General features: G+C 42.6%; 2 protein-coding genes across 4 annotated transcripts in view; one reads left to right on the plus strand and one right to left on the minus strand.

Annotated features, from left to right (window-relative positions):
* The window catches only part of ME1 (malic enzyme 1), a 153,846-nt gene extending 148,042 nt beyond the window's left edge, over positions 1 to 5,804 (plus strand). For both annotated transcript variants that reach the window (XM_071443797.1, XM_071443803.1), the window contains exons 13-14: positions 3,563 to 3,661; positions 5,450 to 5,804. In XM_071443797.1, coding sequence (XP_071299898.1) covers positions 3,563 to 3,661; positions 5,450 to 5,608 — 258 coding nt within the window. In that variant the 3' untranslated portion in view covers positions 5,609 to 5,804. The remainder of the gene's footprint in view (positions 1 to 3,562; positions 3,662 to 5,449) is intronic.
* Positions 5,805 to 6,059: 255 nt separating this feature from the next.
* Positions 6,060 to 11,932, minus strand: RWDD2A (RWD domain containing 2A). Of its 2 annotated transcripts, none has more exons than XM_071443891.1 (3): positions 11,780 to 11,932; positions 10,758 to 10,976; positions 6,060 to 9,232 (listed from the first exon to the last, which is right to left on the minus strand). In XM_071443891.1, exons 2-3 carry the CDS (start codon positions 10,953 to 10,955, stop codon positions 8,555 to 8,557), a joined length of 876 nt encoding a protein of 291 aa, XP_071299992.1. In that variant the 5' UTR covers positions 10,956 to 10,976; positions 11,780 to 11,932; the 3' UTR covers positions 6,060 to 8,554. The 2 variants fall into 2 exon arrangements, with proteins under 2 accessions (XP_071299992.1, XP_071299985.1); XM_071443884.1 differs by having other exon boundaries at positions 11,552 to 11,932.
* Between the last annotated feature and the right edge of the window lie 157 nt (positions 11,933 to 12,089).

A 12,089-nucleotide genomic window follows, 5' to 3' on the forward strand; every position in this document is an offset into this window, starting at 1 on the left:
TCCATCTTTAAAATTAGTAAAAAGCCCAGCCTGTCTCCACTGGCTTTAACCATCATAAAAGGGCAATGATCCATCTCCTAAGCCTTTGGATAATTATATCTTCCCTTTAAATCCTCCCCTGTAATTTCAGTTGGATATGGTGATCCTCACTTCCTGGTCTAAACTGCTGTGTTAGAGTTGTCCTACTTCATTTAGAAGTTGCTTCATTTTGGTTTGTGTGAAATGGTTCCTGTATGGTGAGAGCTGATGACAAAAGGTGGCACATGTGTGGATTGAACTGTGTTTCATGTGACAGTCTATGAAGTCAGAAAAAAAATCAGTTCTGAACAAAGAAATTTAACAGTCAGGGAAGTTAAATAGTAGCAGAAATTGGGAGGAAACTTTTAAATTCTCACTTGAGGTAGTCATTCTTTCCTGACTCTTTGGTGCTGGTTTTGCTATACAGTTGCCTTCCCCTATAAAACCTCTAGAAAAGTTTAACATATAAAAATGTGGGTTTTGTCTTGCATAGAAAGTTCTGTTGGTGGCAGGATCCCTGGGCAGCTGCTCCCCTTCCTGCTCCCAGCTCAGGGCTTTCCCATCTGGTCTCCTTACGTGTGAGGGGCTTGGCTGAGCTGAGCTGATGGGTGCCACAGGGGTCTGCCAGAAGAGGTGTCAGGCCTGTGAAGGCCCTTAGCTGAATAATCCCACTGCAAAGCAAAAGCAAAAGTGCTCTTTTTTGGTTTATGTTCTTGGCTTTTATACTGGAAGGATAAAATCAGAAAAATTTTAGAATGGTGCTTAGTATTCCTTATTTGAAATGGAAGCATTCCAGATGCTGCAAAATTTAGAGAACCAAACACATGTATTTTGGGTAGAGGGACCTTCTTAGATTGCCTGAAAAAAAATTATAGAAAGGAAGCAGCCCAAGCTGCATGCCTGCACCTCCTTCTTCTTGCTTTGCCACATCTCAAAATAAATCTGATTGAAGTCACAAATAAGGAGCTGTTTTAACTAGAACAGATTTTGATTTCAATCTTCTTTTCTTCCTGCCAAGTAAAATAGAGGGTAACTTTGACTTTAAATGATAAATCTAAGGTACTGTAAGCTGTAATACCTCTTAACTGTGGGCACTTGTTCTGTGATGGCAAGGGATGTTGCCTATTCTTTTAAGTCCTACCAAACACAACAAAAGAGGCAGAGAATTATGAACTAATGAAATAGTCCTGCATGTGTGACCTGCAGTTTAATTCAGAAATAATCCTACAAAATCTTTTCATTATGGGGAATATGTCCTCCAAAAACCAGGATGCCTCCACTTGCTTTATGCCATTTTGTCTTGGTTGCCTTTACTTTAGATTCTGCAATGAGGCTTTGCTACTTTTTCTATTAAAAACTTGAATTAATTAATATTTAAAACATGAAAATAGCCATACTGGGTGGTACCTAGGATCCAAACTGCTTGATATCTTCCTGTGAAAGCAATCACTAGCAGAAGCTGAGGAAAAGGAAAAGAGGATAAATGAGAGAAATACAGAGTGATCCTTCTGCTGAAATGGCTTCTCAGATTCTGGCAACATTTCCTGTATGGCCTTCCCGTGCTGGATGTTTTATTCCTGTATTGATTTTTCCTTCATGAATGAGCCTAGTGGCTTTTAAAACATGTTTATACATTTTAACATCTTTTGGCAATTAGTGTCACACTTTAATTATGAGTCCTGTGAAAAAAGAAACTTGGGATTTTCTGCTCTTTGATGATTTGGTTTCCCTACAGCACCACCAGAAATGTTCACCTTCAGTTGTCCTTTGCATTTCCTTTCAGACTTCTCTTTTTCTCCCAAGTCTATTTTTTTGTTGTTGTTTCCTTGATAAAAAAATCATCTTTTTTATTTTCTATGCCCCCTTATGATTCTACCCCATTCTTGTTTGAAGTATGTGGAGACAAACCACACCCTGCTCAAATTGGTGTTACGTTCTGGATTTATACATTGGCACAATTATGTTTTCTGTGGCACTTCTTATTTTCTCAGTAATCCCACATGTAGATTCATCTTTTTTTCCCCTACCACTGATCTGATGTTCTCAAGGAGTGTTTTTCAAGCACCACATGAAGAAGGTGTTGTTCTCTTTGGAAATGCTTGGGTTTGTGTTTTTGCATATTTTCAATGCTGTTCCAGGAGTGTGTCTGAAGAAACAGCATGGCATCTGTACAGTTGATCTTGCTACCTCTCCCACTTTGAGCACTGCCCAAATATTTTGTGGCTTGCCTTCTATCAAAAACAGAATCACAAAAGAGAAGTACTCCACTCCTGAACCTTTAATTTTCAGTGATGCATTGCAGTAAGAGCAACTTGCTGTTGATTTCTTCAGCTTTGCTGCAGAGCCCTCTTATGCTGTTAACATCAGGGACCTCATGTTGTGAGTGCCTCCTTACATTCAGATGCACATCAAAGGGCTCTGTATCATTTTGAAATAACCTGGTTGCTGTTATGAAGAGAAGTAACTTGATGTTACATTCTCTTAGCTCCCCCTAGAGGGTTTTTCTCTGCTGTATTTCTCAAGATCAGGTTTCAATGTAAACAAATACTTTTTCTTCCCTTGTTACACTCAAGAGCCTATTGCTCTTGTCAGCATTTTGACTCCAAATGGAAAAAACTTAGGACAGCTACCAACATTCTAGTTAGACTGCACAAGAGAACACTGAGTTCTTTTGAACCTGGAGTTACTTTAGTTCAAACTATTAACCTATTTCTGCTGGAAGGATGCATCCAGACACCTGTTCTGATGCAGTCCTAGATGTTTACAAGCATATGTACAGAGTCCTGTTACCTGATGTGACAGGAACTGTGGGATGTTTTCTTTGTGCTTTTTTTCAAGTATCTTCCTAGAATAGTCCCTTAAAAGTGCACTTCTTGCTTTCTCTTTGGGCTTTTTTATCAGTTTTAACTCTCAGTGTTTCCTGGACTTGCCTGGTGTTTTCAGAACCTCTTGGTGTGTAATACATGGCTCCACCAGATGTTATCCAGAGCAGAGCTTTCCTTCTATCCACATCTGGATCACCCTGAAAAGCTATTTCAAGTCCCCAAATGACAAACAAAATGTAGCTAATGATAGCAAAAATACCAGCTGCCAGTAATTTCTTTCAGAGCATTTTGCACTTAAGGGTTTCAGTTCTGTTCCCTGCACAGGTTAATGTGACAGCTGTCAGAATGACAGGTGCTTCTCTATATTTTAGAAGTCTTTGGCCCAACTGCAATTGTTGGCTGGAATTTATATCTCACAATGAACTATTTTCTAGTTTATGAGATATATTTGCTAGTTTATGTGTGTCATGGATTTACTCAAGACTTAAGTAGCTTTTATTGTCTGAGGGAGAAAAAGGTGTAACTCCCAACATTTCTAATTCTTGTGTAGCTTCTCCTAATGACAAAGGTGGTTCTAAAAATGCTGTCTAGGTGGGTAAAGGAGTGTCTGTGGAATTTGCCAAAGCAGAAACATTTCTTTGCTAAAGACAATATATCACTGTCTAATCAAGCTACAGCTTCATCTGCATATCTGGTTACACATGTTTGTGTTATTTCAGGTTATAGCACAGCAAGTTACAGAAGAGAATTTACAGGAAGGTCGCCTCTACCCTCCATTAGTCACTATTCAGGATGTGTCACTGAAAATTGCTGTGAGGGTAAGTCCTTTCAGCCTTTTGTGGCTTTTAGTCTTCCCACCAGCTCTACATGGTTTGATTTTATCACCTAACACACCTTCACACAAGTTGGTGTGCTTGAATCCATATTGGACATACAGCAATTTCAAAATTACATTTTAAATTCAGAAATATAAAGGCAATCCAAATACAGGGAGAGCTGTGGATCTACAGCAAGTGTGTATGTCTGTAGAGCACAGACTCTGCTGTTCACCACAGTCATGCCAGCTGCACAGCTGAAGGGCTTTTGTCCCTTCATGGTTATCAGCTTCAACTTTTTGTTTGTCCTCTGTGACCTTTTTTCCTAAAATTATTCTATTCTCTCTTTGTCACCTTACTGTGAATAATTCCTCTTCATATGCTTTTGAAAGAATAACAAGGAACCCTCATACATGAAACAGTTTCCATAGTTCACTCATTCTGTATATTTAAGAAAAGGAAAAATCCTTCTCAAAGTTCATGTCTTCTTAGGCAAGTAGTAACTGTTCTGTAGATGTGAAAATGTTATGTAAATTCCTCAGGCAAAATCAAACTGGCTCTGTGTTTGGCAGAAACACAGTGATAGAAATTCCTCCTCTGTTTGTACGTGTTATAGAAAATACAAAAGAAGGAAAATGTTACCAAGTGATTCCTTCTGCTGTTCTCTGTTGAAACTTTATTCCTGAAAATACTTATTCTGGCTCATACACCCCAACCCAAGAGGCCTCTGCCTTTTCCAGGAGAGGAACACTATCAAAATATTTTGGAATACCAAGCATCGGGTATGAATTCAGACCCTATTCAACCACAATAATTATGTGCACAGACCTGAAGATATGCTTATATAAACACCCAAAGTGCTTCTCAATCAAATTGAGTTGGGATTCAGACTAATCCTAGAAAAGAAGTCTTAATAAGGCGATTTGGGGTCTCAGCTTCTCACCAAACTAGAACATTTATGTTTCAAAGAGAGCTAAGGAAAGCAGGAAGAAGAACATCTCGCTTTTATTCAAAGGAGGAGCATTAGAGTGTTTGCCAAATAGTTTCAAGCAGATCTTTTCACAGTGCTGCATAAAACCTGTCTGCCAGACTTCTTTTGTTTCACAGATGAATGTTCAGTCTGAAGATATTTGTTTCTCAAGTAGGTGATCTTCAGATGTGAGAGGCTACTTTGATGTGCAGCTGTATTTGTGATGCATAATTGATTCACTTAGGTATGGTCTGGGTGAGAAAAGAGCAAGCAAATATTTGTATTTCCTCCAGCCATTCTGTGCACTGCATAGGACTATTTTTTTTCCCATGTGTTTACTTTTTTTGAAGTATATTATCAAGCTATGGCAAATACTAAACTTCTCTAATATGTAAGGAGCATGGAAGCTTTGAACTAACCACACTTTTCTTACAGTGCTTTGGGAAGATGGTAAACCAGGATCAAGTGATGAGAGAAAAACAGAAATTGTATCTCAGTGCTTGGGGCTTGTGGAATATTTTATCCACCACTGCACAGTGAAAGCTAAGGCAGTGCAGAGAGGAGCACTGTATTTGTAACAGTCTGAACACACAATCCTGTTCAAAAGTAGCCCAAGTCAGATCCACATAAACACAAACATCATCCTGTTGTAGTCTAATTCACAGGGTACTTACCTGGAGCCAGTGAGAACACAGGTGACTGCCAGCACCAGAAAGGGCCAAGTCTTATCTTGATTTTGAACTAAGTCCTACTTTTATATCCTGTTAAGTGTACTCAGATAGTTTCTGAGCACTAATTAGGATTCTAATGCATCTTTCCAGCTCGTAGAAGAAGCCTACAGGAATAACACGGCCTCCACCTATCCTCAGCCCAAGGACGTCGAAGGCTTCATCCGCTCTCAGGTGTACAGCACTGATTACAACAACTTCGTGGCTGACTCCTACACCTGGCCTGAAGAGGCCATGAAAGTGAAACTGTAAATATTTAATGAAGAACAAACAATCAGCTGCACTTAAAAAGCATTAAAATATTAAAGTTGTTTCTGCCTAGAAAGCCTAAGAATTGCTAATTTTTTAAGATGCAGAAAACTTTTTCTAATTCATAGTAGTTGGTTAGAAACTCAGATCAAGACATCATCAATTATACATCAGAAAATAAAAATTAATCTGAGAGATATATTTGTGTTTGGTTATTTTGATGGTTATTTTAATTGAGATATCCTACACTACAGTTTGACAGATTTTTTTTAAAAAAATGGTTATATCTTGAGTCAAGAGTTTTGTCACAAACATCAATGGGAACTTAAGCAGATAAATGGGCACTTAAAAATACATTTGATATTTTATCCATTACAGTCACAGTGTAATTTGCATAATTTGTGAACCTATTATTTAAAAAAAAAAAACAAAACCAACAAACTTTAAACAACCATAAAGTTAGAATATTTTATTCCAGAGAAAATGCTTACTGGTCACTCTTGTGTGGAGTTATGAAATGAAAATTTTCTAGAAGAACCAAATCTGCAGAACCTTTTGTTCACATCTAATCAGGACATTTTACCATTACTAACAATAACATTTAACATTAGCTAAGGTAATATCCTGTATAAGATTGAGGATTTAATTCCCCCACCAAGATAACCACTATTCTGATCATTGCAAATGTTTGGCCTAATTTTTTGAACTCCACGTTCTTGACAAAAAGGGAGTATCAAAATGCCAGGAATAGACTCTGAGGAATTATTAGCTGTTAAACAATTACCACTCCAAGAAAAATGTACTATATTTTCTGGATGGTTCTGGGAAAAAAAGGTTACTTGAACATTTCTGTTTCTCTCTAATCTTTACAAGAGAGATTATCTCCAGGAAACCAAATACTAATTTTATTTGTCTAGCCCCTCAGCTCTGTCACAGCTGCAAATTACAGGTCCCAAATTCAGAAAGAGAGATACTTTCTCCCTCAGTGCCTAATGGGAACATGTCAACATTTTTGCCTCACTGTGCTTTTGGCAGAAGTTATGATCACACAAACAGTACACCTACCACAGTGAAGGAAAAGACATTTATCATATTCTGAGCAACCAGAAACACTCTGCATTTCAATGCCATCCTCTACATTTCAATGTATTGCTATTGTGAGAAGGGTATTAAAACACTTCCTTGTATTTAATTTGAAATAAAATAATATCTGTTATTTATGTTGTCATCAGCTAAGTGTGCTGAAACACAGTCTTTAAACAGGTGCTGTTGAGTTCCTGGGTGTTGGAGTCGTGCAGCTCAGCAGTGAGTCTGCTTTTATTGCTTGGTACCCCTTTGCACATGAAGGCACTCAGGCACAGAGTGGGAGGTGGTGGGCTGGTGGCCCTTCCAGGGGACTTTTCAGTAGTGTTCTTCAACTACATATTATATTTATATATATTATTATAAATATGATCATGCATTACAAACTGGACACTCCCCCTCCACATCCACACTCAGCAGCTTCCCTGCAGGGAAACGCTGCCTAATGAACCATTAACAGCATTGCCTCTTACAAGCTGCTGGAAAATTCTCTCCATACTAATTTTACATAAGAAAGGATTCTTCAAGTTATTTGTATTTTTATGTAATATTAAATATATTTATTTTTTTACACATATAGGGGCTTTTTTCTATTTTCTGTATTTTACATGTATTTCCTTATGTAATGTAAGGGGGAAAACTAAACTTTGTCTCATCTGACCCATTTTCATTTCCAAGGTGTTTGGCCTAACAGTGTAAACATAAAATGCCATGAATTGAACAGATGAAAAATTGTTATTAACATAACCAGACAGTCACTTTCCCTCATGACATCCTTAACTGAAGAGGCATGGATTTGATGGATGAACACTCAGTGGGTAAGGATGGTTGGTTGCAGAGTTGCAGTCAATGGATGATGCCCAAGTGGAGACCAGTGGGAGTGACATTCCTCAGGGGCCCCAGCAGGTTTGCTGATGGCACCAAGCTACGTGGAGCAGTCAGCACACTGGAGGGAAGGGATGTTATCCAGAGGGACCTGGAGAGGTGGGTCTGTGCAAGCTTCATGGTGTTCAAGGCTGAGTGCAAGATCCTGCCCCTGGGTCAGGGTGATCCCGAGCACAAACACAGACTGGGTGGAGAATGGATTGACAGCAGCCCTGAGGAGAGGGGCTTGGTACTGGTAGACACAAAGCTCAACATGAGCCAGTGATGTGCATTTGAAGCCAAGAAAGCCAACTGTATCCCTAGGCTGCATCAAAAGCAGCATGACCAGCAAGCTGAGGGAGGTGATTCTCACCCTCTACTCCACTTTTGTGAGACCCCAAAAAGACCATTGCATCCAGCTTTGGGACATGAACGTAAAAGGAACACAGACCTGCTGGAGCAAGTCCAGAGGAGGTTCACAAAAAATTATCAGAGGGCTGGAGCATCTCTCCTATGACAACTGGCTGAGAGAATTGGGATTTTTCAGCCTGGAGGACAGAAGGCTTTGGCAAGACCTTATAGCACCTTCTAGTACCTGAAGGGAGCCTGCAAGAAAGCTGGAAAGGGACTTTTTTACAAGTGCATGTAGTGACAACACAGGGGGGGATGTTTTAAACTGAAAGAGAGTAGGTTCAGATGAGATGGGAAGAAATTCACACAGCACAGTACAGATGAAACAGAAGTGTACAATTCCTAACACACAGTGGAATATTTATCAAGCATGGCTCACAGAGACAAATGCCAGTTTTAGAGTCTTAGAAAATCAGTGAACACATCTCAAAAATATGTGGCAGTTCAGCACAAAAGCTGAGATGAACTACTTGAACCATTCATCTCAGATGTTAAAAGTTTCCTTTTTCACAGTAGCTGTAAGGCAAAGTATTTCAGCATTAGCAACACCTCTTGCTCTCCAGAATTAGAACTCTTCATAAACAGTTTCTCTCAATTGTCTGAAAGTTTGCCTTCAACACCAAATAAAATCTGAAAAATGTGTCCACTTTGATGCTGTTTCAGGAATTCTAGAAACTGGCCAAGATCCATGTGATAGTCATTCCTCAGGCCATAATCACCATGTGCCTGAAACTGCAGGTCTTCAAAACTGTGAAAGAGACGAAGATTATCAACACTTCCCTCTGTTTCTATATTCTCCACATGCTTGCATGAAATGTGCTTCCAGTTGGGATATCTAATAACACGCCAGAACTCTTCACAGTTTTCTTGGAGTCCCTCCACACAGATGACACCAGGTTTCCCAGTTAGGCAGAAGCCAGTCAGATTTAACTTCTTAGCACAGTCAAAAATCTTTTTCCTCAGTTCCTGCCTGTATATGTGATGGCTGTAGATCCACATGCGACGCAGCTTTTCCTTAGCCCTGACTGCTTCAGCAGCACACTCAGATGAGGCCTGACAGGTTTCCAAGAAGGGCAGGCTGTTGTCCTTCACCCACTGCACAGCCTCACACACACACAGATCTCCTGGATCCAGAGAGCTGATGTGAGACGTGAGACGAGTATTGAGCTGCAACTGTTGCTGTCTGTGCAGAGCATCTGATCTGGCAAAAAGCTGAGGAGCCACCTGAGGGTACATATGAGGAAGGAGAACCTGCAACTCCACTTTTACCTTAAAAACAGAAGACACACACAGAGAAAAGATTAATGCTGCAGCTACTGAAGACACACTTGATTCTTCTTCCCTGTCAGAGGCAGATTATGAGTAGATGTAATCAAGATTGCAGCATCCTACTGACTGGAACTATTCCCACTTCCCTTTTGTCCCAATAACCCATTCTTTTGTCTGTTCCTTTTCTTGTGTTGCATCATGCTGCCACTTTCACAACACTTCCCATGTGTTATCCAGACAGCTTTTGTGCTGTTCACAGAACTAATGCTATGGCTTGGGAGAAGGTACACAGTTATCCTCCAGGGATATTTCTAGCTCAGTGTTGCTACAGCAATGAACTGTTGGAGTCAAGGGCTTTTGATAATCTCATCCCTTACCAAATGCACATGAATAATGAACTCAGCCCAGCTGCTGGAAAAAAAGGCCAAGAGTTACATGGAATGGTGTTTGTGATTGTACCTACTGCATATAGAGACATGTGGCAGGAGTGTTGGAAATAACTTGCCCTTTAAGGTTGCTCCCAACCCAAACCATTGTATGATTCTGTGTGTTACCATTATTTTAAGCAAGTATTCACCATAAAGAGGAATCAGGATTATAGGGGATGAAAAGATTTATGAACATTTCAGGTCAGGGAGACGTCAAGTTTATCTTATCTGATCTCTTATGAACATTGGGCTGTTGAATTTGTCTTGATTATTCCTACAGTGCCTTCAAACAGAGCACCACAGTTCTTTGGCAGCTGAACCCTGCCTCTAGTCCAAGAGCAGGAAAGGATTTATGTGTCCTCAGTGCTTCAAGCTCCTGTAGACTATTGGGGGGCACTCACTACAGTGCACAATCATATGATAGTCCTGTAGAGACAAGTGAATCATGAAATGACTAATTATCTTTCCAAGTCCCTTGATGATCTGCTATGGAAAAAAAACCCACTACTCCTACACAAGCCCTCCCTACATGGCTCATAAAACTTCTCTCTCTGGGTTGGTGAAAGGGTGCATTTTAGAAAGATACCTAAGTTTGTACCTAAAGTTTCGAAAAAATCATGAGGCCACCCAGTAAATTGTTTGATTACCTTCATTCCATGAAGGTAAAAACCATGGAAAATGGCTTTTAGGCTGAGTTTGTCTGTTTTCAATTTCCAGTCAGTGCATTAGTATGCACTCAGACCTGTGTTCTCTGTGCAAGTATTTACACCCATTAGTTCAGTCCCTTTCCTCAATCAGTTAAACTGCTGTAACTCCTTCTACTGAGAGTTTGGTTTCTCTGCTCATAGGCTGGTTTTGTTTTTGTGTTCTTGTGACTCCTCATAATTGCAGTCTGCCATTTGGGGCTATTTTTACAATATTATATTTCCAACACAGGTGTTAGCGGCAGCTGAGATTTTCTGTTACTCTAGACTTCTCAAAGAGCAAAAAAATGGGGTGGTTTTTCTACCCCCTTTTTTCTGGGCAGCCTTTTCCAGTGTGTGCAGAAGGAGTACAGACAACAGCACCCATGAGCAAGTCTCCTTGGCAGCTCTCACCTTGGCCTCCCCGACATGGAGAGCGATGCGATATTCCAGCTGCGGGGGCAGGGCTCCGTCAGCATTCCTCAGGTAGCGCTGGATGCTGGGCACGGCATCCGCATCCAGGCTGAATTCTCCTCTCTTGGGAAACATCGAAAGGAGCATTTCCACTTCCAGCAGCTGGAGCTCCAGGCATTCTCTCACCGTGGCAGCCATTGCCCTGCCCTCCACGCCCGCCTGGAACGAGAGGACTGCAGTCAAACCCCGCGGTTCGGCGCATGGTGAGCTTCAGCCCCCCAGGGCAGCCCCGCGATTCTTCAAGGGCAGAATCTGGTTAAACACAGCCTCAGCAGCCGGGCCCTCGCAGCCCGCAGCGGGCAGCGGCGGTCGGGCGGAGCCGTGCGGGCCCTGCCGGGCTCAGGGATGGAGAAGAACGGAACGGAGCCCCGCGCTGATGTGCGTGGGCAGAGGTACATTATTTATGGGATTTATCAGCACGTACACCCCGTGCTGGCTGCGTGTCGTGGCTCACCCCCAGCCGGCAGCCAAGCCCCGCAACCCGCGGGATCGGGGAGACTCGGAAGGGTAAAAGGCAGAAAATTCGCTGGTTGGGATAAAGACAGTTCCATAGGGAGAGCAAAAGCCGCGCACCCAAGCAAAGCAAGGAATGAATTCCCTGCTTCCCATGGGCAGGCGGGTGTTCAGCCATGCCCAGGAGAGCGGGGCCCCATCACACCTCAGGGTCTCTTGGGAACACAAACGCCATCGCTGCAAACGTCCTCCCCTTCCTCCTTCCTTCCTGCCTTATATACCGAGTGTGATGTTCCATGGTCTGGAATGTGCCTTTGGTCAGCTGGGGTCACCTGTCCGGGCTGTGCCTCCTCCCAACCTCCCAAGCATGCCCAGGCCCCTCCCCAGCCTGGCTGTACAAAAAACAGGAGCGGCCTCGGCTCTGTGTAAGCCCTGCTCAGGAATAACAAAAACATCTCCACATCATCATCATCACTGTGTTCAGCACAAATCCAAAACCAGCCCCGTACCAGCCACTGGGAAGAAAATTAACCCGGCCCCAGCCAAAAGCAGCGCACTGGGGGGGCAACTTTGTAATCCGAGCGCGCTGTCAGCGAAGCTGTGCGGGTCTGGCTGTCACAGCGAGCCCGGCCCGGCCCGGGCCTCTCCCCGGCCCGCTCCCGGGTGGGCGGGGCGGCGCCTGCGCGGCCGCGGCTCCGGGCGGGGGCGTGGCCCGAGTGCCACGCGGCGTGCGCCGCCCCGCCCACCCTCCCGCCATTGGTCAGGACCCCGTGAGTGGGCGGGGCCGCGCCGGCTCCGTGCGGGGCGCGCGGCGGCGGC

Source organism: Agelaius tricolor, unplaced genomic scaffold (genome assembly GCF_023055355.1).
Source record: "Agelaius tricolor isolate 1412-34295 unplaced genomic scaffold, bAgeTri1.0.p SCAF_1, whole genome shotgun sequence".
In the NCBI taxonomy this organism is placed as follows: Eukaryota; Metazoa; Chordata; class Aves; order Passeriformes; family Icteridae; genus Agelaius; species Agelaius tricolor.

Coding starts and splice junctions, on each gene's coding strand:
- RWDD2A (XM_071443884.1), bottom strand. CDS start 11,725: ATGTTTTTGTTATTCCTGAGCAGGGCTTACACAGAGCCGAGGCCGCTC. Junction 10,977..11,551: donor ACCATGGAACATCACACTCG/GTATATAAGGCA, acceptor CTCTCGTTCCAG/GCGGGCGTGGAGGGCAGGGC. Junction 9,233..10,757: donor TCCATGTCGGGGAGGCCAAG/GTGAGAGCTGCC, acceptor TCTGTTTTTAAG/GTAAAAGTGGAGTTGCAGGT.